Source organism: Cariama cristata, unplaced genomic scaffold (assembly GCF_000690535.1).
Source record: "Cariama cristata isolate BGI_N322 unplaced genomic scaffold, ASM69053v1 Scaffold42133, whole genome shotgun sequence".
Classification (NCBI taxonomy): Eukaryota; Metazoa; Chordata; class Aves; order Cariamiformes; family Cariamidae; genus Cariama; species Cariama cristata.
In genome coordinates, this window is record NW_009609752.1 from 1 (window position 1) to 27947 (window position 27947).

General features: G+C 34.7%; 1 protein-coding gene across 1 annotated transcript; it reads right to left on the reverse strand.

Annotated features, from left to right (window-relative positions):
- Positions 1-613: 613 nt before the first annotated feature.
- LOC104159651 (titin-like) lies at positions 614-27947 on the reverse strand (the record flags this gene model as incomplete). Its single annotated transcript, XM_009697616.1, has 46 exons — positions 27859-27947; positions 27454-27736; positions 27016-27199; positions 26570-26659; positions 26220-26487; positions 25862-26122; positions 25065-25274; positions 24879-24956; positions 24738-24764; positions 24010-24057; positions 23042-23098; positions 22866-22940; positions 22286-22540; positions 21542-21634; positions 20897-20974; positions 20143-20211; positions 19439-19609; positions 19130-19195; positions 18808-18879; positions 18378-18458; positions 17761-17838; positions 17492-17572; positions 17021-17098; positions 16445-16528; positions 16030-16128; positions 14811-14888; positions 13846-13920; positions 13604-13678; positions 13269-13352; positions 12950-13012; positions 12556-12633; positions 12245-12322; positions 11172-11288; positions 8846-8929; positions 8308-8646; positions 6056-6130; positions 5762-5845; positions 5470-5556; positions 4847-4927; positions 4552-4650; positions 4254-4331; positions 3235-3342; positions 2517-2594; positions 1896-1997; positions 1333-1665; positions 614-694 (listed from the first exon to the last, which is right to left on the reverse strand). Coding segments are annotated over exons 1-46 (5170 nt in total), but the record flags the coding sequence as incomplete, so codon positions are not given.

Genomic DNA, 27947 nt, shown 5'->3' on the forward strand with positions numbered 1-27947 from the left:
CTTCCCCACTGATTTCATTTTCATGATTCCTATGAGAAACAACTATAGAAGCCAGCACAAAATGAATTTCTGGCAAATGAAGTGCTCTGAACATAAAATTACAGAGCTCCAGGCTAGTACAGAAACTATACTAGCATCCACTGACAACTGCTATTCATGACACTTATCTTTTGTAGAGCTTGATACAGAGAACACCTATCAAGACTGTATGCACTCCAGCATATAATTAGGTTGAAGAAGGTCCTAGCTTTTAGGATTCTGCAGGAAACTAGAGTTTCATTGATATCATACTAAAGCTCAACAGACTTTTATTAATTTATTCATCTGCTTGTCTTCAATGATTAGCTATAAAATGTCACTTATATTGTGATAACAAAAATTAAATCTTGAAGGTCCTGCCTGTACTTCCTTTCTCCTCAGAAAGTAATCTGTCTCAGTTTTGATATGTTAAAGAAATACTGTTTTTTTAGTAACTTAATCCCTATCTTTCACAGTACTGTGAAAGAAAGTTAAGGGTCTAGCAGTCAAATCAGAATAGCTAAATTACTGGATTTGGGGATTCAGGACCCAGGCAGAGGGCTATGTTTTTAAATTTATCTAACAGCTGATGTACCTTTAGCTGGTGGAGCTTCTTTTTTAGGAACAGGAACAGGGACTTTTTCTTCTGGAAGAGGTCTTTTAGGCACCTCAGGAACTTTAAAAAAATATTTCATTATGGATTTTAAGTCATTTATGAGGAATTACAACAAAGACAGCAAGCAGAGCAATCACTCATTTGTAGAGGAACCATCTCATTTATGCAGAGACAAGTGAACAGCCACTTATCTCAGAGTTCTTGAGCAAAGAAAACTAAGGAATATCTGCATACATCTTTCTGGTACATTTTAGATGCACTTTCTGTTTGACATGAAGGATCCTATGATCATAAATTTAGATGATGACAAGGAAGATCCCACATGAGTTTTAACTCATCTTTGTAACTCACAGGAGCTAAACTGGGCAAAAGAAACAAATATTGGCACATTAAAATATTTAATTCAGGCTGAAGCTGAAGTGCATCAGAAAATTATCATTTACTTTGCATGTGTCATATCTACAACTAGCTCACTCTTGGTCATTCAGATGAGGAATCCTCCCATTCTACTCTGAAGGGAAGAATTCCTTAGAAAGGGGTAGGAGAGGAACAATCTTTAAATGGATTTATCATTACTAGCAACAGACACACATAGAACTACAAACAGGGAAAGATATAAATAAACACCCAAAGGAGGCTTAAGCAGTAGCTGGGAACTCAACAAGCTATAAGAATAAAGAAACCGTGACTTGATGTACCTATAGCTGGTTGGATTTCGTAAGCATCCTCATACACCTCTTCATATTTCTCATAGATCTCTTCCTTTTCCTTAAACTCATACTTTTCATAGACATCTTTCTCCTCAGCCTCCTCTTCATATTCCTGTTCCTGAATCTCCTTATATCTATCAGGTTCTTCAGGTTCCTCATATGCCTCAATTTCTTCAGTTTCCTGAACCTTCTCAAACTCTTCAATACTTTCATATGTCTCGTATTTCTCATACTCTTCATATGTGTACTCATACTTCTCCACCACAGGAGCAGGAGCTGGCACTTTTTCTTTCTGGATAAGTTTCTTGGATACTTCAGGCGCTTTAGAAACAGTATCATTGTTATGACCTTACAATTCTTTAATTTTTTATTTTTTTTTTTTTACAGTTAGTCAAGATGATCCACATAGAAAATGTACATGACAACCACAAGCATAAGTTACATTAAAATATAAGAATATGCTTCTGAAACTGTATATATACTATAAAAGACTTTAGGAACGAGGAGGAAAACCAAATGTTTGGGAGGAATATGAAGAAATGTATCTGTACCTTTAGCTGGTATTGGTTCTTTGGGTTTGGGCACAACAGCTGGCACTTTCTCTTCTGCAACAGCTCTTTTACGCACTTCAGGAACTTTAAAGATACAGATTTCTTTTAGGAATTTAAAAAAAAACACACCCACTTTAAAGCAGTATAAGTAAAAAAGCACAAGAAACAGAGCTTTATGGTTCTACAATGCAAACATTGATAATGAAGAATTTTAACGTAAATTCAAGCAGAAATCTCATACAACAAAGACAAAAGTTAGAAAGAAGAAGGTCAAGAGTATTTTTAGTATAAATATTAATTATAATCAGGAGTACATATACCTTTTGCAGCTGGAACCTCTGCTTTTTCAGGGGGGGCAACAGGTATCTTCTCTTCAGGAGCAACCTTCTTAGGCATCTTGGGTACTTTAAAGATAGGACCTAACTTCAGTGTTCTTTTGCACAATTTTTAAATAGACACAAACCCAGAAGCTTACAAACAGCAAAACAGAAACTTACAAACAAACACATACTATAGTAACAAATATAATACGAGACAGACATACTAAAATGTTCCTTGCTAACTCAGCTTGTATGAAGAATGTTATCTATTAATGATAACAGCATTTACAAAATGCAATACCTTTGGCTAGTGGAGCTGGCACCTTTTTAGGAACAGGTTCTTTCTCTTCAGGAACAGGTTTCTTGGGCATCTCAGGCACTTTAAAGACATTATTTTATTTTAAGAATGTCATCCACCAGTAGTATGAGAAAGACAACAGAAAACATACACAAACAGACATAATGAAATAAGAACTGATCTGCAGAATGTATTTTAAATGCTTTTCAGATGAAACAGAAATAAAAACAAAAGACACTTTATATCTATAGGCAGACTTCTGGAACAAGTCAAATCATTCCAGAGCTTATTTTTCACTGGGAATTTGACAGGCACTCTGAGACATCAAAACAGAAAGACAGCAGGGACACAAAACTAATATAAATAACAAACAAAATAAAATAAATAGAGACACTGAATGAGAATAACAACACATTGTTTTCCTAAGTATTCATTTATGTACCTTTTGCTGGAGGAAGCTCCAGTTTCTCAGGAGTGGGTACAGATATTTTTTCTTTTGGGACAGGTTTCTTAGGAACTTCTGGCTCTTCAAAGATATTATTTTGCAAACAGATTTTAAAACAGATTTCAGAGCATTATAAGCATGGAAAAACATGAAACAAGATCACAAGCTTCCAAAAAAGATCATTAAGATTTACATACAACTTAGAACAAGAAATAAAGATGAATCTTAACAAACCCAAAAGATTTCAGGAGTAACTTGTTCAAAAATATTGTATACCTTTTGCTGGTATAGTTTCCTCTGGAATAGTTCCCTCTTCTTCTTCCTCTTCAGGAGCAAAAATGGGAACCTTTTCTTCAGGCACAACTTTCTTTGCCACCTCAGGTACTTTAAAGATATTATTTTAAGAACTTTATTTTCACAACATCACAAAGAAAAATTCATAACATAAAATGCAAGGACACCAACTTTAAAGTAACAATAGTAATAAAAGTAAGGGAAACTTTATTAGTTATTTTTCACTCCCTGAAAACAGTGAAGTGCAATTGGGTTATAACGATTATAGGAGGATTAGCTCTTTCGTCCAATTCTTAATTACACAGCATCATTGCCAACAGAAAAATATTAGCAAGATATGCTACAAATGTGAGGTTGTAGAAGATTATTAGCATCTAATTTTTTACATAAAAAATGTCTAGTGTCTGATTTTCAATTTTTTTTACAAAACCTCAGCTGCTAAGGCAGAATTTTCTCGGCACCAAACGGTGGCCTATGCAATAGTCTGCCTCCACTTTGAATTTCACATTTAGGGTGTATCTTCTGGTTATTCGTATGGCCAGTTGTGATTTGATTTTATTTTTATATAAGTTTACGCAAAAGGTGAGATTTTAGTGTACTCTTAAGGTATATATCAGGATAATCTCCCTGAATTGAAGAATTTCCAGGTAAAGGCCCATAAAATATTATTCCAGGTATTTTGTTTAAACAAAATTTAAACGAATTTAAACATTAGTTCTGAATAATGATATCATAATGAACTATTTAATTCACAGCAATCACTTAAAAAGAAAAAAAGTAGATCATTCAAGGCCTGATTCTCAGTCCACTGAAGTCAATAACAAAACAGACAATCAAGCCCTGCCTGAGACACAGCACTGCTCACTATAGGGGAGCAGCAGGGCGCTAGAACAAAGGATCTGACTTTACATAAGTATAAACTGATTTTTAAAATGAGATTCCACTGAAATATGAAAATGTAAGGCAGAGGAATTATCTGCATACATCACAGTGTGATATACCTTTAGCTGGTGGAATTTTCTTTATTTTAGGAACGGCAACAGGTTCTTCTGGGATAGCTGTCTTGGGCACTTCCGGCACTTTAAAGATATTGTTTTGATAAGAAATTTTCAATTACTTTTAGAGTATCAAAACTACTAAAGACATGGACCAAAGTCACAAAGACCAATAATAAGAAGAAAACTCCCCTCAAAAGGTTAATTAAAGGTTTACAACCAGCTTAAAACAATCAATAGAGATGAAGATCTTTTAATGAACTGAACAAAGCTCTCCGATAATTTTCAAGAAGGAATGGTGTACCTTTTGCTAGTATCTCTGGAACGGCTTCCTCTTCTTCCTCTTCTTCTTCAGCAACAAATATAGGTACCTCTTCAGGGGCAGGTCTTGGTATTTCTGGCACTTCAAAGATAGTATTTAATTGTAGAAAACTTGGACAGAACATCAGAAACAGAGAAAACTTACACAGAAGCTAAAGATTATGAACTAGCAAGTACATCTGTCACAAACTGCTACAATACTTCCATTAAATTCTAACAACAAACATACAGAAATAACAAGAAGCATCATCCACATGTTCAGTTATGAGAAGAGATACCTTTGGTTGGTGGACGTTCTGGCTTTTTATGTACAGGGACAGGTACTTTCTTTTCTGGAACTTTCTTGGGCACTTCAGGCACTTCAAAGACATTTTTGTTTAAGAAATTAATTTTCAATGCAACATAAAGCATAGTAAAACGATAACTGCATTACTGATATTAAGATAACTACACAAATATGACAAAATTTAATTGTGCATGAAAGATAACATTGATTTTATCCACAGATTTATGCACAGATGGAAACTTACAAACATACAGACTACAGCATTACAAATTGGCATAGTAAGGCTAAGGGGGAAATCTGGCTGTTTAGGTACTTTGCTAATCTTTTGGAGCATCTGTTTTTGAAACAGCAAGTAATTTATAATAATTTAGATATATAAGATCCAAAAGACAGAGACAATACAAGACAGAAACATAGAAATTTTCAAAAGTATAGAATAAGCATAGCACCCATGACTAAAAGAAACAGCCAAAACACAGTGCCCTGATCACACATAGGCCAGTGAGTGGTTCGATATCAAACACACTAGGATGAGGAATGGGATTGTTACTTGCAGTCTTCTGAAGCTGAAGAAACAATACTAGGATTATGCAATTGAAATAGAAACTGGTGTACCTTTGGCTGGTGGATGTTCTTCCACTTTTTTAGGCACTGGGACAAGTACCTTCTCTTCTGGCACAGGTTTCTTTGGTACTTCAGGAACTTTAAAAATATTATTGTAGTTTAAGAATTTCATTTTTGAACCAGAAGGTAAAGAATAATGATATGAATCAATGAAGTGGAATGATAAAGAAGAGCTGCCAAGAATAGAAAACGCTCTTCACTCTGCATTACACTAAAGAGGGAAGGTGAACAAAGACTGATTTTTCAAATATTTTTTAACACTTTCAATCAAGAGCTGTTATACCTTTGGCTGGTGGAACTTCCTTCTTTTTTGGTACAGGAACAGGAACCTTCTCTTCTGGTACAGGTTTCTTTGGCACTTCTGGAACTTAGTAAGATATTGTAAATTGAGCTTGGCATAAGACTCTAAAACACTGTGACGTACAAGTCAGTGACACTAAACAATTGAACACAAACACAAAGAACCACAATTCTTAAGAGCAACAATCGTTTTACTATCCTAGTGTTTAATACAAGTGAGAAGATAAATGAAGTCTAGAAGACCTTTCTGATCACAGCTAATTAAAAGTTCATATACCTTTAGCTTGGAGAGCTTCCTTCTTCGGCACTTGGACTTTCTTTTCAGGTATAGGTTTCTTTGGCACCTCAGGCACTTAAAAGACATTATTTTGGTTAAAAAATCATCCACAAGTTGTTCAAAACAGAAATGAAACAAAAAAGACAGCAGCACAAACATTTCATATGAAGAGCCCCCTCCAAAAAGAACAGAAAAAAGTAATGATCAAGTAAGGCATCTGAAAAATACCGTGAATTACATATTCAGAGAATGTCTGCTAACATAAAGAGATTATATATACCTTTTGCTGGAGGAGCTTCTTTTTTCTTCAGAATAGGTATTTTTTCCTCTGGAACAAGCTTCTTGGGAACCTCAGGCACTTGAAAGATACCATTAATGTTTTAAGTATTTACTTCTAAAACAACAGGAACATAAAGGGCAAGCAAGCATCACAAATACATACCCAAAACATACAGCTATAATTAAACATGGTTTGATCATTAAGACAAAATCAAATAGCAAACAGATCATATTAACTGCTATTTTTCCATTCTCCCTGCTCAGTCATTGAGGCCATCAGTAAAAATATTTTTAACTTCAAGGGCTTATTTGCTGATCAAAAGATTGAGTTAAGACACAGTTTGACCTTTTAGAAGCAGCTATTAAAGAAGATTAAGAAGTGACATGGTGGGGAAACTTACAAAAATACAATTTTATTTTTTCCTCCAATTTTTGGATGTTTATTACAAACACTATAATAAACAACTATTTAATTGCTGTATTAGATACTTAGTGGGTTTACTACTTGTCCTTATTTTCCCCTAGAGTTATGATGCTAATGCTTCAGAGGTTTGTAATAGGTTGCATTTGATCATGTTGAATAAGCCAATTTTGTATATATATCGAATGTATACTGCTGATTACATTCTCTTCCTCAGAAATTTACAAGTGCTTTCTACGTGTGAAAAATAAGAAAAACAAGCACATCAAGCTTATCAATTGATTTACCTCAAACACAGAACTATGGACACATTATAAGTACCCAGCAGTTTTTATCACAATTTCTTGGATAATGGCAATGTTTATGAGTGGTTTACTTTGATGGTAAAAAACCAACAGTCTTGACTCTTGATCTATTATCTAACAGCTAACAGAATATTTCTTGACCCAGAAATATCCATACAAGTTTTATGACGACTGGAGATTAATCTCACTGACTCTGAGCGTACTGAAGAAAGTTTAGAGCACGTAAGAATTAAACTTAACTACTATGATAGAGACAAAGTAAATTTTAGCTAACCCTAATCTTCCTGTTCAGGATTAACCTGGCTTTTGCAGTGTACAGCCTGGCCTTTTCTTTTTTAGGAAAAATATGTTAATTAATGTGTCAAAAATCTAGTGCAAACAATGTTAAATATAGTTTTGGCATTCATGAATTAGTCAAAAGAAATTCTGAACTTCTTTTTGGGGAAGAGACACTACGGAATGATTTGAATTAGGACTGGAAAATATACAGGATGATTATGTAATTTTGGAAAATTGAATATAGTTTAGTCTATATCTTTATATTACAATGTAGAAAGGCTTTATTACCAAGATCTTGGCATGACCTAGTTGTCCTCTCTAGGTAGTGAATAGTATGTTCAACCTGTACTGAAAATGTTGAAAATTTACACCAGTACCATAAAAATTATTCCTAAGGAAAATACCTAAAACTAAGAGTATTTAGTATGGCAATTTAATAGAACTTTTATATCTTTGCTTTCCATGAAAATATATTATTCCCTTCAAGAAATAAATAAACAGTGACTATAGGATTTTCAAAGATTTCTGAGAGGAAGTCAATGCAACTTGTGTTCCTAAATCACTTATTTTCAAGTACCCTACCTATTTTCTAGATAAACATATTTTTTTGTCTCTGATTGCAGAATTCTTATAAACATTTCTAAGTATTTCAAGCACAGTCTGATAGGAAAATTGGACCCCAGATGAGGATGAAATAAAGCTCAGTTCAATTTTCTTAGTGGGTTCTACAAACTTCATATAAAAGAGGAATTAATATGTATGACAAGGAAGATTTATATTTATAGAGGTAGTAGTAAAAAGTAGACATAAAGCCATTGCATGTTTTCTACACTATATACTAATCATTAAACATCTTGAAAAAAGGCACACTGTAAAGCACACTGTAACATTAAAACAAACTTTGTTGTATATTAACAGAATGAAAAGATGTTACTTTTTCTCACACAAATCCTAAAATTAAAGTATACCTCTAACTGGTGGGGGAGCCTTCTCTTCATATTGGGGAACTTCTAACTCTTCCTCCTCGTATTCAGGAACTTCCTCTTCATAATAAGCAGCTGCTTCTTCATAATGGGTGACTTCTTCCTCTTCATATTGAGGAACTTCTTCATATTGAGGAACTTCCTCTTCATAGTGGCTAACTTCTTCATAATGGTGGACTTCCTCCTTGTAACGGATTACTTCCTTCTCATATCTGGTGGCTTCTTCCTCTTCATATTTTGGAATTTCTTCTTCCTCTTCTTGATACCGAGGAACTTCAACATACACTTTTTCTTTCTGGACAACTGTCTTGCGTACTTCAGGCACTTAAAAAGATATCAATTAAAAGAATCTTAAAATTTAGCACATATATCTCACTAATAATAAGGATCACAAGGCATTGTCAAATAAGAATTAAACCAAAAGATGAACATTCCATAGAAAACAAATCAGTATTCACAGTACATGGAACATACAAGACACAAAAAACATTTATACCATATTTCAATACTTTATCCAGTATACCTTTGGCTGGTGGTCTTGCCATTTTTTTGGGCGGATAAATTGGTACTCTTTCTTCAATGATAGCCCTCTCTGGTACATCAGGCACTTAAAAGATACAGTACATTTACATTTAAGAATTTTTAAAAGTGTTGTTTAAAAACAAAAATATTCTTGGCAAGAAACAAATAGATATCTTACAAATACATGGCTGATATGTAAAAGACAAGTGTACTTATTGACAATGGACATGTAATTATGGACATCATTAGGCTGCTTTTCAAACATTTCAAGAGCCCATTATAAGCAGTTGATAAGATTCCTCCTTCATCCACTGCTGCCAGCAGTGATGTTAAGCTTGCTAATGGGCAGAACTCAAAATCCAAATTAATCCAATTAGAAAATCACTAAATCCCACTATCCTCCGTGGTAGCCCCTCTCCACAACAGTGACTCTTTGTACTACCTCGGTAATAGATCAAGAGTCCTCGATCACTGGTGACAAAAGATTTGCACACGAAACTAGATGAAGATGAGGGAGCACATAAAGAAAACCTTTGTGAGTGACTAACAATGGATAAGAACACTGGTGTAATTAAAGGCAAAAGAATTAATTGCTCAGTGAGGAAGGTATTTTTCCTCTTCTGTTGATTGCTTTACAAAGTGCCTTATTTGTTCAGGCACAGCAAGGAGCCATTCTCTATAAGAGCAGGAAAATTTCCAAAAGATTAAGGCGTGAATATGTTCAGTTTTTAAGATTTATTCAGGAAAGAATGCATGCTATATTTAAGCAGCATATTCTCCTTTTCAGAACAGCAATGCATGGGTCTTGTCTTCTGAGGCAGGTGTCTTGGGAAATTTTTGACCAATATAACTCGAAACTTCACAGAAAATTACCCTAGCGTTTTGACATCTGGGAGACTACTAGACTTGTCAAGTGAGACAATAACTTTGGTATTTTCTTAGCAGATTGGAGATCTTTTTTGATCTTCTTAAGAGATGAAATCCATTCTGTCAGTGACAGATTTGAGAATTTCCACATGCATTCTTCATGACAAGATACAGTAAGCACAGATGAGTGGCTGCCACAAGTCTTGACGCTTGCTAAATGAATGTTATTTTTGGGGCAATGTGAAGACTGTCCAGCTCTTTAAATATTTCTGGCAGAGACCTGCTTGACATTTAATTGTAAGTGCCAGGTACTTCTGCTTTTGAAATCTTAAACTAAAACTGATTGGATTGGTTGATTTGATAACAAAACTTGCATTCGGCATGAGTCCCCTTTCCAGCAAGCTCAGGTTCCTTCGGATTTTTTTGTCTTAGCTACAACACCTCTATTTGGTATCTCATGGGAGAACTGCTGCATTTAACGTCCTTCTGCTTTGATCCTTTTTTTCCAGACCAGCTGGTATACTACCCCCACTTTACAGAAAGCCAATAAAAGATCCTATTCCATCCTCCTCTTAGTATTCACGATCTGCCTGTCCCCTCATCATTCTTCAACAGAGAGACTGAATAGATTATTTAAGTTCACACTGATGTGGTTGTATTAATCTTTCATGATGAAATATGATAACACCGTTTATCAACAGCAGCACATCTGAAAGCAATAAGCATGAGGCATCTTGTGGGTCATTTTTCACAAGTCAATAGATTGCCTCCTAAAGTGATACAGCAATGAACTTTCTTTAAAAGCTGTGGACTTTGCTCAAAGCCCTTGAACTGGCAGGTCCAATATATGGGACTGTGCTAATCTGAAAGCTTGACTTTTAGGATAAACTTGTCGTCTGCACAAGACACGAAATTGTGGTTTGTTGTATTTATTTTTTCTTAAGTAGATGACAAGATGTAAATTTGGACATAGAATCTTTTTAGTCCATTCATACCTGTGTATGAAATCTCCTTTTCTGTGTGAAGAGAAATGGATACTTCCTCTGACATAGCCCAGTGTTCTTCTTCTGTTGGTACTTCAAAGACAGAGTCTAACATTAATATTTTTTTTTCTGTTAAATACTATGTACAATAATAAATATCCCATTTGGGGTTTCTTGGAATAGTAGTCATTATTTCCTGACACCTCCCACACCCGGAGTAATCGGGAAAAATATGTCTTTAGTGTCGCTCAAAGACCCTGTTAAGATTTCCTTGGGACTGTGGTGGAACACAGTGGTGGTTTTGGTAGTGTTCGGTTAATGGTTGGGCTCGATGATCTTAAGGGTCTTTTCCAACCTAAATGATTCTATGACTCTAAGATTAGAACTTCAAGAAAGGTGACAGACCAGCAGGCTTGAAGGCCCTGTGGTATTGCATAAGGACAGTCTGTTTATAGATTAATCCATGGGCAGGAGTACCTTCTGGTGGTGGAGTCACTTTTCTTTTTGGAACAGCAACGGATACTCTTTCTTCTCTGGCAATTTTCTTCGGTGCTTCTGGCACTTTAAAGATAGTAATTGTAAGAATACTAAATTCTGAAAGAAATCACATTTTCTGAAGTTCATATGAAAGAACTATGACAAACAATTATGGGGAAATAGTACACATTTACATAGCAAAGATACTTACAATAAATACAACAATAACACCAGACATACAAACATAAAGACATTTAAATTAACAGAGAAAGTGACCAGTTGAAGCTTTAATGCATAGTAGCTAGATATGCATTAAGAATTTTGAAGATTACTAGTTTGGGGGGTTCCAGGAATAAATTCCCCAGATAAATTAAACACTTTGTAACATCATGTAATTTTAGTAACAGGAGAAATATAGTTAAATATTGAAATAATTTCTACTAAAATAATACATGTAATATTAGAATAATAGATATATAGACAAAAACACATCAAAAACAAACAGTATATTCACACATCACGAAGCAAGACAGAATGATTGAGACAAAAGTAAGATGTAAATAATTTGCCTCTAGGCTCTTCAGAAATATAATTAAACCACAGAACACAATACTCACAGGATACATAACAAAATCACTTTTCAAACACAAGAAAATCACAGAAACAGAGGATGCATTTGTAAGTTTGAAACCTTTCGCTGAATATTTACAATGTTATAAAACATCGATAGTTTTTTTCTAAATGTGTTCATATTTATTTAACTTCTTCACTGACTAAAAAAAGTAATAAAAGTAAAAAGAGTAAAATAAGCCTTCACTCAGCTTTCCAAAGGTCTTAAGCAGCCAGAGTGATCAATGAAGTTAAATAGTAGCTAAAAAATGCAGAGAATGCAGGTTTGTGACTGTTCTCTGTCACCTTCTGCATTCTTTAGCAGAGGAGAAGACAAAAGTCCTTTTCATTTAGAGTCAAGTCAGAACAGACTGGGATTTGATTAACCAGGCAGATGGTGAGTATGATGCACATGGACATCTGATGTTTAGAAGCCTTCTCTACTTTCAAAAGAACTTGGATACCTTTAGCTGGTGGAGCTGCCACTTTCCTTGAAATTGGAACAGGTACTTTGTCTTCTGGCATAGGCTTCTTGGGTACTGCTGGCATTTTTAAAAACAAAAAGTTTATTTTAAAAGATTTTGAATCAATCACAGTTTATGAACATAATCAGGTGACAAAACACAAATGCAGACTTGACATTTCTTCAAGTCAAATTTAAAAAAGACAGTAAACACTGAATGTAACGGTTTGTGTTAAACAATTACACATTATAAATATAAATCAGTATTCTGAAACAAGATTTCTTTTCTGTAGATCTGAAAAAATTATATACCTCTTTTTGGTGGAGCCTCCTCTTTTTTAGCAACTGCAACTTTTTCTTCTGTGATAATTTTCCTGTGCACTTCAGTCACTTAAAAATAATAAGTGTAAGAATATTTAATTGCAATATTTAAAATGCAGACATATGTAATTTTTTTCTACTTAATCTGATTTTTTAAAAAGAAAATGCTAAGTAAACTTCAACAGCAACAAAAATGAGACACTGCAGAAGAGTATACTTTACAGCCATAGCACAAAGAAGAGTAAATAGTCAAAAGAAAGGGGACATCCAGACAGAGGTTACAGATATTAACACACAATTTATTTAAGTAAAATGTCTGAACACAAATACTGCAAGGCCAAACAAAAAAAAACCTCCATGATAATAATATTCTCAGTTTGTTTACCTTTGGTTGATGGAGGTTCTTCAACTTCTATCTTGAAAGTGGGCACTCGTTCTTCTTCAGGTTCTTAAAAAAGATTGTGCAACTTTAGAGAATGTGATTGATTTCACCAACAGATGTAAGATAGAAGATGAAATAACACATAAATCTCATTAAGAAAACACAGGCCACAGGCCACATTGTAGACAATGCACATCAGTACACGTTTAATGATGAAGAAATTTGGTATGTGAGATATATTTTTTAACAACATGCATATAGATTAAAGATGGAATGCAGCAAACAAGGTATTTTTTGCAACAGGAACAAACCACTGCTATACCTCTTGCTGGTCGAGCTTCTGTTTTTTTAGGCACAGGGACAGGTACTTTCTCTTTAGGAACTGCTTTCTTATGAACTTCAGGAACTTCAGAAAAATGAAGATGAGAAGGAAGATGTGAAAGAATATTAAGGTGTAATATTTGTAATTGCCTACTACATCACAATGTGCTTTACTGAATTAACGCAAACAATACTTTTCATACTACAAGATGGAATTTGAGACAACCATTCATCACTGGAAGCAGAGACTACCCACGTCAACATGTACAAATAAGACAGTAAGACAAACATAATCCACTTGAAGATACATCACCCACATGAGGAACTGGTTTATACCTTTAACTCCTGGTGCTTCCTTAGGGGCAGCTGGAACTTTTGGTTCAGGGACAACTCTCCTATGCTTCTCAGGCACTTTAAAAGATTACAATACATAGTTTTACAAAGAGGAGTAGTATAATTATAACATGCACACATTTCTTTAACACAAAAACCCCCACAAATAGAGAAAAACACATAGTGACAACATAATGCTCTGAATGATGAAACAACCAATATTTTGTAATGAAAAGAATGTATACCTTTAGTGGGTGGGCCTTCCTCTCTTTTAGGAACAGTTACCCTCTCCTCTATGTAGTAAGACTCTTCTTCAGTTACTTCAAAAGAGTAAAATAAAAAAAATACTTGAGTTTAAGTATTTGATATCTATTACTGTCTTTATGGCCCTGGTAGGGAACAAAATATTTGTAAGGCAAGAATAAGCAGTGCACTTTACTAACAGACACCTCTGATATTACAAAACCTACATTCAAAACATCCTGCTCCCTCTGGAACCAATGGAAAAACTCCAAACAACTTAAATGGAACTGAGGTTGAGCTCTTATCTTGTATTTCTGTGGAATTTGAAAATGCTCAGTATTTGAAGTACTAGACCAGCACTTTCCATTCCTCTGTCCACTAGTTCACTAATGTTGGAATTTGTTCACTTTGAGAAAGCCTCTCACAAATATCAAGAAAAATTCCTTGACTAAAGCCATCCCTTGAAAATACTTTGTACAGTGTCATTTGTAACAGAAATTGAGTCAATAAGAGTATGTTACCATCCTTCACAGCATTATGTTACCACCAATGAACTTACAGGTGGAAACAATTTAGTCATTTTGTGATGAAAAGGTCTGAGGAATCAGAGTGCACCATGTTATTCTGAAAGACTTTACTTCCTCCAAGCAATTTGATGGAAGAGGAACTTCCAAAAGAGAATTTTTATAAAGAAAACGCAGAAAGGCTGATAATTTTCAACATCCAAGAGTTACCTCATTATTTTCACAGTGTCAAAATAGGATTAACTACTACACTTTTCAAAAACAAGTAATAGAAATTGTAGACATTCTTAGCATTAAAATGTATAAGATATGAAACATATTTATATAGTAGTAAACTTTTCTTTATGAATAGATATTAATCCACACTATTTTTGGTACAAAAAAAAAAAAAAGCTTTTTGTTTTTGCCTGCTTTTGCCTAGTATTCCTGAATTGTGGTTATACCTTCAGAAATCTCTTCTGTATGAATGGAAACAGACACTTCCTCAATTTCTTCTTCAGCCCATTCTTCAACTGTTGGTTCTTTAAAGAAAATTATTAGTTTTAGTATGTTTGGTGGATAGATGGATGGATGGATGAATGGATGGATAGATCGATGGATGGAGAAGATGAAGACCAGTTCTTACAAGTTCTATATGACAATGACAGATACGCATACAACACAGAAAGTGCTGTGCACACACATATGTATAACTTGCTCTAAATGATGTGTTTTGTCCGTGTCCCGTGTACCCTAATGTGTGCTGTTGTACCTCTCAAATATCCTTCACTGGTCAACTGTCAGTGCATCAGAATACCTCAGCTCCCCAAACTTCCCTATCACAACAGTTGAGGCAGGAAGAAACAACAGTCAAAGAATTATAGGTTGCTCCTTGACCAAGCTACAACAAAGTAAGGACAGGAACAAGATGAGAAGGGTAGGTGAAGAATTGAAAGGAAATCCTGGCATGTGCACATCTACAAATGTGACTGCAGCAGGAAAAACATCAATTTCTTCTGGGATAAAAAGTTAATTTGCAGGAGATAAACAGAAATTAACACTGCATGTATCCATATGAATATATATTTGCATGCTCATATTTTAGATAGATAACTTCCATATCTGCTTTTAAAAACTCATTTATGCGTTTTTAACAGATTATGTAAATTGGCTTGACTGGCTAGTTGTTAGTAGAAGCAGATATTTTACGGAATTATACTAACTTAAAACAACTGATCTCAACCTGAGTATCAAAATGTGAACTAAAATAGCTGGTGAGAAGCTAACACTGCAGAGAGAAATAGTATTGTTATCTGCAGGGCTACAGAGGGCTTTGTAGGGAGTACGACAAACGGATGGTTACTGTCCTAATTAGCGGAGTTTAAACTCAACACTCTACATTCGTACTGCTTACTATGATTTCATGAAAGCCTGATCTGAAGACCATTGTATTCAGTGGAGGAGTGTCTATTCATGTCAATGGGGTGGGATCCTGGCATTTAAGACTGAAATTGTAAATGGCACTCAGGAGGCTCTTAACTGCCTGCAAATCTGTAAAACGTTCCACACAAAACTCATGTAAAATAACTTACACAGTTTTTTTGTGTATTTTTATCTTTGTCTTAGAACAATAGACTTGTAGTCAAAGCAGAAGATTCTCACTACTGTCTGTTTACAGTGTACCTTCAGGTGGTGGGATTTCCTCTGGAATCGCAACAGATACTCTTTCTTCTGTAATAAGTACTCTTTCTTCAAAAGTTGCTTTCTTCTGCACTTCAGGCACTTTGAAAGATAATAATATTAAATGTATGGTTTCGTAATTCCATTGTGAAAGCAATGTTGCAAAATGCTAAATCTAAGTTTCCAAAGAATTGCTTAAGTGTACTGAGCACATAACACATAACAGAGATTCAATATTTAGAAATAATATTTTTGTAAGTATTGCATAACACATACAACATACTGTCATGATTCATTGTCACAAAATCAGAACAGTAGAATTCACAATGAAAGCACAAATCAATGACTGATGACAATACAGAACATATAAACAGAAGCTGAGAAACTGTATATTCTTTCATTCTACTGTAAAGTATACCTTTAGCTGGAGGAGCATCAACTTTTTTAGGAACAGCAGGAGATACTTTTTCTTTAGGGACAGGTTTCTTAGGAACTTCAGGCACTTTAAAAAAAGTATTTAGTTTTAGGACTTATAAAGTGCAAAACTGGCAAAAGCATCACATAACAGAAATGTATCATTCAAAAAGATTACACATGGATATATTTTTCTTATAAAACACAATGGCTGAGCAAGCTGAAACAAATGCAATATTCTAAAGACTACAATAAATGATACTACAGTGAACAATATTGTACCTTTTGCAGGTGGAGCTTCTACTTTAGGAACGTGTGGTATTTTTTCTTCTGGAGATGGTTTCTTAGGTACTTCTGGCACTTCAGAGATATGAATTATAATAATATTAAGTAATTAAAATTACAGATGTTTTAAGACTACATCTATAGCACAGTTATCCACAAAACTGACACAGAAGATACATAGCTAATGTAACTGAAGTACAGCCAAAATGAGATTCACTTAAAAATCAAAGCCAAAATTGGACATAAACAAGGTGCTTAAGAAAACAAACAAATAATGTTATTTATTCAAGTGTACCTTTAGGTGGTGGAGCTTCCTCTTTTTTTGGAACAGTAATTTTTTTCTCTGGGGGAGCTCTCTTAGGCACCTCTGGCACTTAAAAAAGATAAAATATAACTGAATTCTATATTTCAAAGATTCATTGGAGTATTATAGAATTTTATTAATCCATTTATAAGAATATCAAGACACATCACATAACAGATTCAGACACTTAACATAGAAAGGTATGAGACAAGAGCAACATACACTTAAAAAAAAAAAAAATTAAATGAGTCTCTGGAAGCCTATCAAGTGCTTTAAGACTGATTTCTTAACTGAAGAAAGGGCTGCTCAAGTATGTTACCTGGCCTAAAAAACTATTATACATGCACAGAGAATTATACATAAAAGATCAATTTCTAACAAAACATGCTTATGCATGGGCTAACAAAAAAGACATTAAAAAGATATTCAACAGGTACATGTACACTCCATTGTTAAGTATACCTTTGGCAGGTGGAGGTTCTTCTTTGGGAACAGGAATGTGTACTTTTTCTTCAGGCACAGTTTTTTTAGGCACTTCAGGAACTTCAAAAGTATTAAAAATTGTTTAAGCAATCTTTTTAAGGTCTTTGAGTTTGTCTTAGAGGAGAACACACAACTTCACACACAAAGACTACATTTATCGTATGTTTATATTGAGAAGTGAATAGTAGTTAGGAAAGCAGCACAATAGTACAGGACTGGTTAAAGCCCACACTGAAAAGATGCTGTACCTTTTGCCGGGGGAGACACCTCCTTTTTGTCAACAGCAACCTTCTTTTCTGGAACAGGTTTCTTAGGGACTTCAGGAACTTCGGAAAACATTGTCAAAGTGAGAGCGCTTTAGTTTTTGGACCACTTATCCAAATTTCAGTAATCCAAGATTTCTTTATAGAACATAGTGTCTGGACTAGGAGCTGAGCACTGCAACATAGTACAATCTACAGCCTTTCGGACATACAGTGGACTATATGGCAAAGACACTATGATACCATATAAAATTCCAATGTTAACATTACTTCACTATCACCTTTCAAGGCACTCTATTGAAGTAAAAACACCTTGTCTGCAAAAGCCACACAACCTAAATACAAACAACAAGCACAAGATTGTTAGGAAAGAGAAGTGTCAAAGCTGAGACAAATACAAGCTGCAAGCTGCAAGCACAAATGAAAAAGTGAAAGTATGGAGATAATGGAGATAATGCAAAATCAAATAATGCATTTGGAGATAATGCAAAACCAAAGCCCCATAGAGAATAAAATCATAAATATATTCAAGAAAACATGAAAAATAATATAACGAAAGACAATTTTTTTTTTTTTTTTTTTAACTAGGGCAGTAGGAATACCTTTAGCTGGTGGAGCCTCTTTTTTAGGGACAGGAACAGGCTTTCTTTCTTCTGGAACATGCCTCTTTGGTATCTCAGGCACTTTAAAGAGATAGATGGTGAACACTTAGGAGATAGTAAAAATATTTGGTAAATCACAGTAGGCTACTTTCAACACACCGGATAAGCGAACACTATATGTCAAAAAACATACTGTTTTATCAAACAGATAGAATATGCTTATCTCAAAAAAAAAGCTATTGAAAGAATTATTTAAAGCAGTGATGAAGAAGAATTAGATTACAAATGCAGTAGGGTTTGACCTTTTGAAAGCAGAGCTATAGAAAGATCTCAGTTCTGATATGCTATCCTTTGGTAAAGAGTGGTACAGGCAGACAACGTAAAAGTTCAGAAAAATGGAGCACATGATGATACAAAGATTTTAATTCACCTTCAACGTGAGGGATCTCCAGTTCTGTAGAAATTACTTCTTCCTCCTCCTCTTCTTCGATTTCCTTAGGTGCTACAATAGGAATTTTAGATATTAAACTAGGAAATATCAATGTCCGTAGTAAATCTGAAAATTTTTTAAGAAGATATTTTGTGTGTCCAGCACACTAAGCTCACTGAAACACATGTGCTAATATGCAGAAAAAACATCCAGAAAAATCAACAGCATGTGCAAATCTCACAATGAGTTTTGATTAACTACAGATTCAAATTGTTTTAAAAATCTTAAATATTGATTAGCCTCTCATTCTTAATCAATCTACCTTCAATTGGGTAAGCAGCTTCAAAAAATCTTTCTTCAACTCTTTTCTCATGCTCTGGTGGCTCTTCTAAGAAAACCATTTAAACAATGTTAAGATAAAATAGTTGAAATGTTGACATCTATTAATAATCTAAAGAAAACTGAGGCTACATAACACAATGAACAAAAAGAAGCAATGCATATTGAAAGACAAATATATGATGTGTCTAAATATGTAACTTGTCATACATAAAAATAGATTAAAAGAAAATCTAGTAGGATTGAAAGGTTGTTTTGATCTGGGTGCACAGATTTTTGGTTTTGTACATACCTGTGACATATGAATACTCTTCTTCTCTGTGGACAGAGACCGACACCTTTTCTTCTGAAACAGTCCATGTTTCTACTGTCGGTACTTTAAAGATAGGATTTTGGTTTAGTATTTCATATTCTAGATCCACATTAGTGGTAGTCAGCATGTGAGTTTTTATCAAATCTGTATCTGTATTGCACATTTACATCTTAGACATATTTAGACAGTCAGTATTCATATTCTAAAATATGAACACAAAACAAGCATACAAGTATAAAATTTAGTATCTGTTAAAGACTAAAAGACACGGACAACTTTAAACTGAAAATATAAACACGTGCACAGGCTTTTGGGAGTAGTATATCAGAAGAATTCCAAAAGTGGTTCTTCAAAGAAATTTTGGGGCATTGGGCCAAAATTATGCTTATTATGTAAGCATAGGCCAGCAGGCAGAAAAGATGAAGAAAAAGCTAAATCACACTGCAATATCCTGTAGGCTGTTTAAACAAGAATCACAAGGTTAGCCACAAAAATGTTAAAAAAAGACTTTATGAAAGATAAAAGCATGGCACACATACTATTTAACTACTGAGAGTAGTCACAACATATCTAGTACAATAGATCCAGGTACATAGGCACAGGCCCACATATTCACAAGAAGCACAAGAACATACAGGGTGCTGGAAAAATGTAAACTGCAATTGAAAGATGCTGCTCTGTACCTTCCTTTTTCATAACTTTTTCCTCAATGATCATTGGTGTAGGTTTTGGGGGTAGAACTTTCTTGGTAACTGTTGGCATTAAAATTTTGTTACTCAGTCATGTATTTAGCAGAGTTCAAAATAAGTGTACAACTATCTAACAATGATGTTGAAAATACAACAAACAAGACAAACATAATCTAACTCAGTAGCTAAGTCAGGCTCCTTGGGACATCGCAAAGCAACAGAATGAATGTGTCTGCTTCTTTTTATTGCTGCTTTCTAAAGGGGCTGGGTAACTCAGGGTGTTTAGTGCACAGGTCATATCCTGACATATACTGAATTGCAGCTAACAGACTCCTGCTGCAGAATGGGAAATGCTATACAAGAAGAGGTAGCTACCAAGAGAATAAGGATGCATCTTTATTTCATAACAAACTATTAACCAAGACATCCTGGTAGACAGGTCAAGATGGAAAACTGAGGAAGATGGGAATTTCACTTCTTCACCTTAGAGTGAAACATAGTGTTTCACCCAGTGCAATTTTACACTCACTTCCTTTCTCAAAGCATTGGTAGTTAGCATCTGCATTTAGTATTTTCCCTTTCATCTTCCTTTAATACAGTTCAGCAGAAGCTTTTATTAGATGTTTCAAAGACTGAAAAATTGACCAGACCCATGTTTAAATGAAGACAAAGCACATGCAGATTAGCTAAGTAACAATAGCCACTACTTCATGTAAAGATGTCATTAAGGTATTTAAACAGTAGTTACCCTCAGCCTGTTTGACTTTTTCTTCTGCAACCCTCTGAGTGGTTATCTCCACTTTTTCATCTACAGGTTTCTTGATAACTGTAAGTAATTCAGATACATTTATTGTTTAAATAATCTTGCAAATTATTTCCCAGACACAAACGAGGTAGAACTGGCTATTTTCTTGTTTAGGATGTTACAACATTTGTGCACCCTGTGCGTTGTTCAGTGCTTTATTCACTGCTGGTGAACAGTGGTGGTAAAGGCACTTGTGAAACAGGTAATCAGACCCACCCTCCCCTGAGAGATATGCAGTAACCTAAATGGATGACACTTCTCAGAAGTGCAGTGTTCACTGGCTCAAAAGCACCACCCATGCCCAAGGCTAATATCCAGTGAGAAGGAAAGAAAACTGAAGCTCTGTTTGATTTTGCCAGCAATTCTTGGTTTGCTTCAACCACCATTGCCACTATTCTCTCTCTGCTTGAAAATAAGAGCTGAGAGAAGAGAAACAGCTGCCATGAGCCTTGCTCATGCCATTGTCCAACATCAAGAGAATTCCCTCCTTTTCAAGGAAATATGAATAACCACCTCAGTTCAGTTTGAAGGAGATGCATGAGCAATCTTAATCTGCATGTTCCTGTTAGTTTTGCAGGAAAGTCATACCTTTACGAACTGTTACTTCTTTCTTTTCCTTCTTTTCTGCTGTAATTGCTGGTGGTTTTCGCTCAGGCACAGGCTTCTTAGGAACTTCAACAACTTGAAAAACAGTAACATCACTTAATGATGGAAAATGCATTGTCTAAAGGCTCAATACACGCAAAAGGTATCAGTTATGCCATTATAAGTTTATGAAGTTGAAAAACACACACAGAGTTTTGGAGATCCAATTGTTGCAGTAAATTTTTCTGCTTATTTCCAAGTTTGATGGTTTCTCATCAAATCCAAATTCTGTTCTTAGAGGCATACATGTTACTACTACCCAAGACAGTTAAAGCATGCAAGGAATTGCAAAATACAGCTATTAACATCAAGAAATTAATGTGTGAAAAATTTAGCCTAAATCAAATTTATATAGAATACGTGGAAATGATCAAACAAATATCCAAAACAACCGAAAATGACACATATTCTTACAAACTACTAACTCATACTAGGTTTTAAAGATGTCCCAATCTGCAAAGTCCATTGGCAACCAAAGTACAATGTATCAATTTCTATCTGCATCTACACCTTGCCATACTACAATCCTTGTCTTATCATCAAGTGCCAGCTAAAACTTGGCATATTAATGTTCAAGTTATTGTAACAAAACAAGTTTCAAAAAATGTTGCCTGGCTCAAAATTTCGGGGCTTTAATAATAAATATGAGAAAAGAGAAGAAATAAAATGGTATCATTATTAAAATACCTTCTTCGTGAATGACTCGTTTTTCTTCATAAGTCACTTCCCTTTTCTCATAAGCTTCTTCCCATTCCTCTTCCCCTTCATCATAGCCTTCTTCCTTGACATAATAGTCATGGTCTTCTCCATAATCTTCTTCCCATTCTTCATAAATTTCTTTGGGCTTTTCATATATTTCCTTCTTTTCTTCACGAATCTCTTCTCTCCTTGCCATGGATGTTATTTTGATCTCTTTGGGCTTCTCTGGCAGCACCTCAGGAACTTAAAAAAAGGAAAAAAAAAAAAATCATATCATAGCCTGGAATTTGCAAGGTGTGTTGGATGTTCGCAGTTAATGAAATGATTTCATCCTCACATACTGTTTAAAGAGGTGCGTTTGAAGAAGTGACTAGAGGTGCATTTAAAGAGGTGACTACTTTTAGGCAGTCCTAATCAGCTTGGATTTTAAATGTGTATGTTTTTAACATAATGACAAAAATCAGAGATTTAATTGATTCAAGGTAATTCGAAACAAATTACCTTGTTGCCACAAGGTAATCTTACTGTTTTTAAAACAGTTTTTTTTAAGAAAAGGGAAAAAAATTACCTTTAGGTGGTGGGACTACTTCAGGACCTTTTTTAACCACCTTTTTGGAGACCTTCTTTACTGGAACCTTTTTCTCTGCTGAAAAACAATGTATTTTAAAACGTAAATTAAAAAAACCCAACCAACAGTCATAATGAAACACTTACATGCTGATCAAATACTTTAAGTATTCTTACCTGGCTTTTTCTCCTCTGGCGGTGGAACAAGAGGCAGAAGAATAGGAATAGGAGCAGCTTGTAGGAAAAAATGAAATATTTAGAATAAAATGTGAGTATCATGTTTTCTTGTAAATGAAGAAAAATCCTAGTGCATTCGGAAAATAGATGAGATGATTTTACTGATGCTGCAGAATAAAAGTAAACATGATGCTCATTCTGACAGTTTACTGTAGCTGGAAGAATATATTTGGAGTGGGAATCCCCAGTCTACCTTTATTTGAACCCTGACCCTTCTCAGCTTTATTTTCTTTACTGCCATCACTCTCCTATCTTTGCTGATAGTAATTCATCTAAATATGAAATCTTTCCCCTCCTGCTGCCACTGCAAGTATTTATCAAATTATCCTGGAAATGAAACCAAGAAGATTGAACTTCTAAGATTCATAGTAAACTATTGCATGTAATAGAAATATACATTATGTTTGTAGTCTGTAGTACAATACTAGAGCCTGGGGAGACACCATTTGCAATAAACATGCAATCTATTGTATGGCTTTAAAATAGTATTTGTATTTTATTTTCCTTTTTTTTTTTTCCCCAAAGGGTAGTAATTCAGACAGCTTGTTTAAAAGGTATTTCTGTGGCAAAAAGAAGAAAAAGTGAAAATAAAGAATGATCAGAAGAGGAAAATGGAAATCAAAGACTGAATGAACAAGAGACTGATAGGAAAACAAGATGGAAAGCACCAACTCTTTTTAAGACAAAAGGCTTCATTCCTGCCACTACCTGTATATAGTTCTCATCTTCCACACAGCAAAACAAGCTTATCCAAGCCAAGCCTTGCTCATATTACATTTGTATAGAGGTAATTAACTAGATCTTATCACTGAGCTGTCAAAGATTTTTCTCTGAGGTTCCCACTGGCCTGCAGCTTCAGTGCAGATATAAAACAGCACTACGGAATAAGTATTGTTTGTTTACCCTACCTTCAGCTGGTTTTTGAGGTGGAACTGCAACCTTGGCATCAGGAACATCTAGAAAATCAAAATGTTTAATTGACTTAGTAAAAAAAATGGATTTGAATACGCTGTCCCCAAGAATAGTAGTTCATTGTGCTTTATTATTTCTTGTTCTAGCATACAAGGATTATACCTTGCTCCTCAAGAATAAGCTAGCCAACTAATAGATAACTAATTACATTAATCTTTCAATCTGGCCAGACTCTACTCTGCTTCATTTTATTTCTAAATAGTTCTTGCATGATTTTGGAATAGGCTCTTAACATTCAGAAAAGGTCATTGTATATCATAAGGAGATGATTGCTATCCATTTTGCCTCCTTTTTTTTTTTTTTTCAGTTGTGCAGAGGACATCAAATCGATTCATTGGTACCTCATCATTGTTCTATTCCTCAGTTATTCAAACAAAAATAAACTTTTGTGTTTTAGAGAATGTGGTTTCCCATATTGTACAAAATAAGACTCCAGACACATTAATATCACTGATTTTGGAATTATCACAGTATTCATTGCACTATTTATGAGAATAAATAGTTCCTCATATCTATAGATGAGGAATATTTTTTCAGGGTGCAGGTTTAACTTACTGTAACCAGGAAAAAAGGATTTGAAAATAAAAAATAAAGCAGAGCAATGCACTAAATCTATGACTGAGTATAGACATGATCTTGTGTCAGCCTTGCTCATGATCTTTACCTGGTGGCTTCAACTCCAGTTTGATTTCTGCAAAAGAACATTAGATTTCTTTTAGGACTATTTATTTTTTCAGAACCATGTTTCAAACTCACAAATTTGCAGATGGTTATGATCACAAATTTGTTTAGCAAACTCACTAACCTTTGGTTACTAGATAGAGCTCTGCAGTGCTTCTCGCTTCTCCTCTTGGTTCAAGACGAGCAATTACAGAATACACACCTGCAACAGCCAAGAATATTGATATTTATATGCCTTTATCATTAAACAACCAGACAGAAAAATTAGATAAAAGAATGGCAACGGCACAAATATTCCATGCATTTTTACCTTCATCTTCTGCAGTAACATTGTGAATAGTCATATAATGACAGCGGCCTTCACTTCTGAAGCTGTACTTGGGACTCTCTCTCAGTTCAGTAGAGCCTTTATACCATGTCACAACCGCATCATCAAAAGACACCTCGCACTCAAAGGTTGCAGACTGGTGTTCACTCACTACAATGTTCTGTATGCTCTTTGTGAACTGAATTGGTTCGGCTGTTTTTAGAAACAAAAAATATATCAATTTTTATGCATCACCAGGTCATTTAGCTTATCTAATTCCTTCTCATTGTTTTCATAATAACAGCTACATTATAATAAGAGATAATAACAATAGATCTTGAAAAAGTAGAGTAAGAAAAAGGGATTCCATATTCTATGAAGTTTTCTATGTAAGAATGAAGATCAGAAGACATAAGATTACGACTATAACAAGATTGCTGTGCAGGTAAATTATACAAGAGAAAGCATTAAGGAAATTAAAGATAAAGAATAATTAAGAAAAAGAGGAAATCCAAGGAAAATATTAGAGTATCAGAGAAAAAGAAAATAAAAGCAAGTATGACTCAGATTGTTTGAGGGTCAGGGGACATTAGTAATGACGATTTAATAAAAAATACTTACACAAGTATGTCACATACTATTCAAAAAGAAAGGACAGCAAAATTTCTCATTTAGTCTGTTTCCAAGTCTGAAAATACGTCTTTAAGAAATTCCTTTTATTTTCATTTGTTCTGTTAATGGAATATCCAGAAACAGTTTATCACTACCGTATTAAAGAGATTCTGTATCTGTTTACAAACCTTCAATGGCCAGATCTGCAGTTGTTTCTAGATTGTCAAGTTTGCAGGTATACTGTCCCTGGTCTTCTGTTCTAACGTCCTTGATGATGAGTTTGTGTACTTTGTCAGACACTTGTGTTGAGTATCTCCCTCCTATCTTAATGGGTCTCCCATTTCTATACCACTGAGACTTGGCATTTGGGATAGAGAACTGACAAGACAGTGTGCATGTGTTTCCTTCTTTGAAAGTAGTATCATGAAGATGCCGTTCAACTGCAGGTTCTGTTAGCATGTTAAAACATACATTTTAGCAGACATCAGACAGTGGAATAATTAAAGTGTAAATTAATTCAAATACATACCTCAAAAGTACACTTACCGATCACAGTTAGCCTGGCACTGGCAATGTGTGGTCCACACACTATTCTGAAATTTCCCTGATCTTCAAGTTGGCAGTTCCTGATTCTCAGTATGTGGCGATCACCTTCAATTCTAATTTCATATTTGTCATTGGAGTCCAGTTTTTGGGTTCCCTTGTACCATGAAAGTTTAATTTCTGGATAATTAATTTTAATCTCACATTCAAAGATAGCATCCTCATCTGTTAAAACCATCTGATTTTCGATGTCTCTGATCAGAGTAATTGGCTGAAAAATATTAGTTTAAATTAGTTTCAAGTTGCCTGTTATGGGTTTGAATATTTCACAAATCAGTCCAAAAATGTGTTACCTCTGTCTGTGAGAGTCGTTGCTGAATAAAAGCTACAAGCTCATCAAACTCCTGATCTTCTCTTTTAGCTTTTTCTGTGAGCTCAATTTCCTGTAAAAAGGCAGAATATACTCAAAGATTAAAGGATTCTAAATGGCAAGCTGTCATGTTCATCCAACACAGAATTAGTTCCTACATCAAATTTTCTGTAACTGTACTGTAACTAGCATATCTTCCCATCTTAAAAATTGCAGCAAAGTTGTGAAGACAGAATATACTTGGCCAGAAGGCCCATTCTTTCTTCTTGGGTTTGAACATGCAAGAAATTGAGAACCGTCAGTAAAAGATCTAAAGAGGAACCAGAAATTCCTGCACACACAGTAACATCAGAATGAGGACACGAAGTCTGTTCAAAGGAACTATGTTACTCTTAACAAAGCCAATGTTGCAGTCATGCTATATCTTACCAATCTATGGCTTTCTTCTGCTTGTGTTTGCTTTAGTAACTCAAAGGCTTGCAGGAGGCCACGGAAATCTGTAATACCATACATGCGAGCATATTTCTCATACTCTTTGGGATCTACATTTTTGAGAAGTTCCAAGATATCAATAGGTTGCTCTTCCTCTTCTTCCTTCCTTTTTGTTGGAGCACTATTTAAATCAATGACATAAGTTAAATACACAACGCTTCATTCCGAGTAAGTTGTTCAGTGAAAAAATTAATCAGCTTAGAGCTGCCCTGTGCAGTGGAATCCTTTAGTTTAGTCTAGTCAGGTGCTTCGATTTTTAGTACAGTTATTTATATTTAATGAATATTAAAAAATTATATCTTTATCTGAGATATATAACAAAAAAAGTTTCTTCTGTGTTAATGGCAAATTAATCTATAAAAACTTTCCGTATACCTTTTTAGTTTTGCCCTGAGATCCCCTTCAACAACTTCTTTCTTTCTTTCTTCAACTTGTAGGTTTACACTCCTCTCTATTTCTCCATGTTGGTTAAAAGCTACACATTTGTACATGCCAGAATCAGTTTTCATTGCGGCTTTTATTTCTAGTTTGGCTTCATCTCCTCTCTGCTGGATTATAATGCGACCTCCCTGGTTGAGTTGCCTCCATTTGCCCTTCATCCATTTAACATTTGGAATCGGGTCTCCTCCAACTTTTGCAATAAATGTTGCAACAGTCTCTGCAGAAAGATGCAAATGAAGAAGTTAAGTCTTTTCAGCTGTCTATGACAGCAGGACATAATCTCAAACAAAAGCTACAAGCAAATAGAAGACAATGTACTTTTTTGAAAAGAGTTCTTACTTTCCATGACTTTGATACTCTGAGGCTCTGACACAAAATAAAGCTTTCCTTCCACTTCTGCTTTCTTAGCTGCTGGTGCAGCTGCTGGT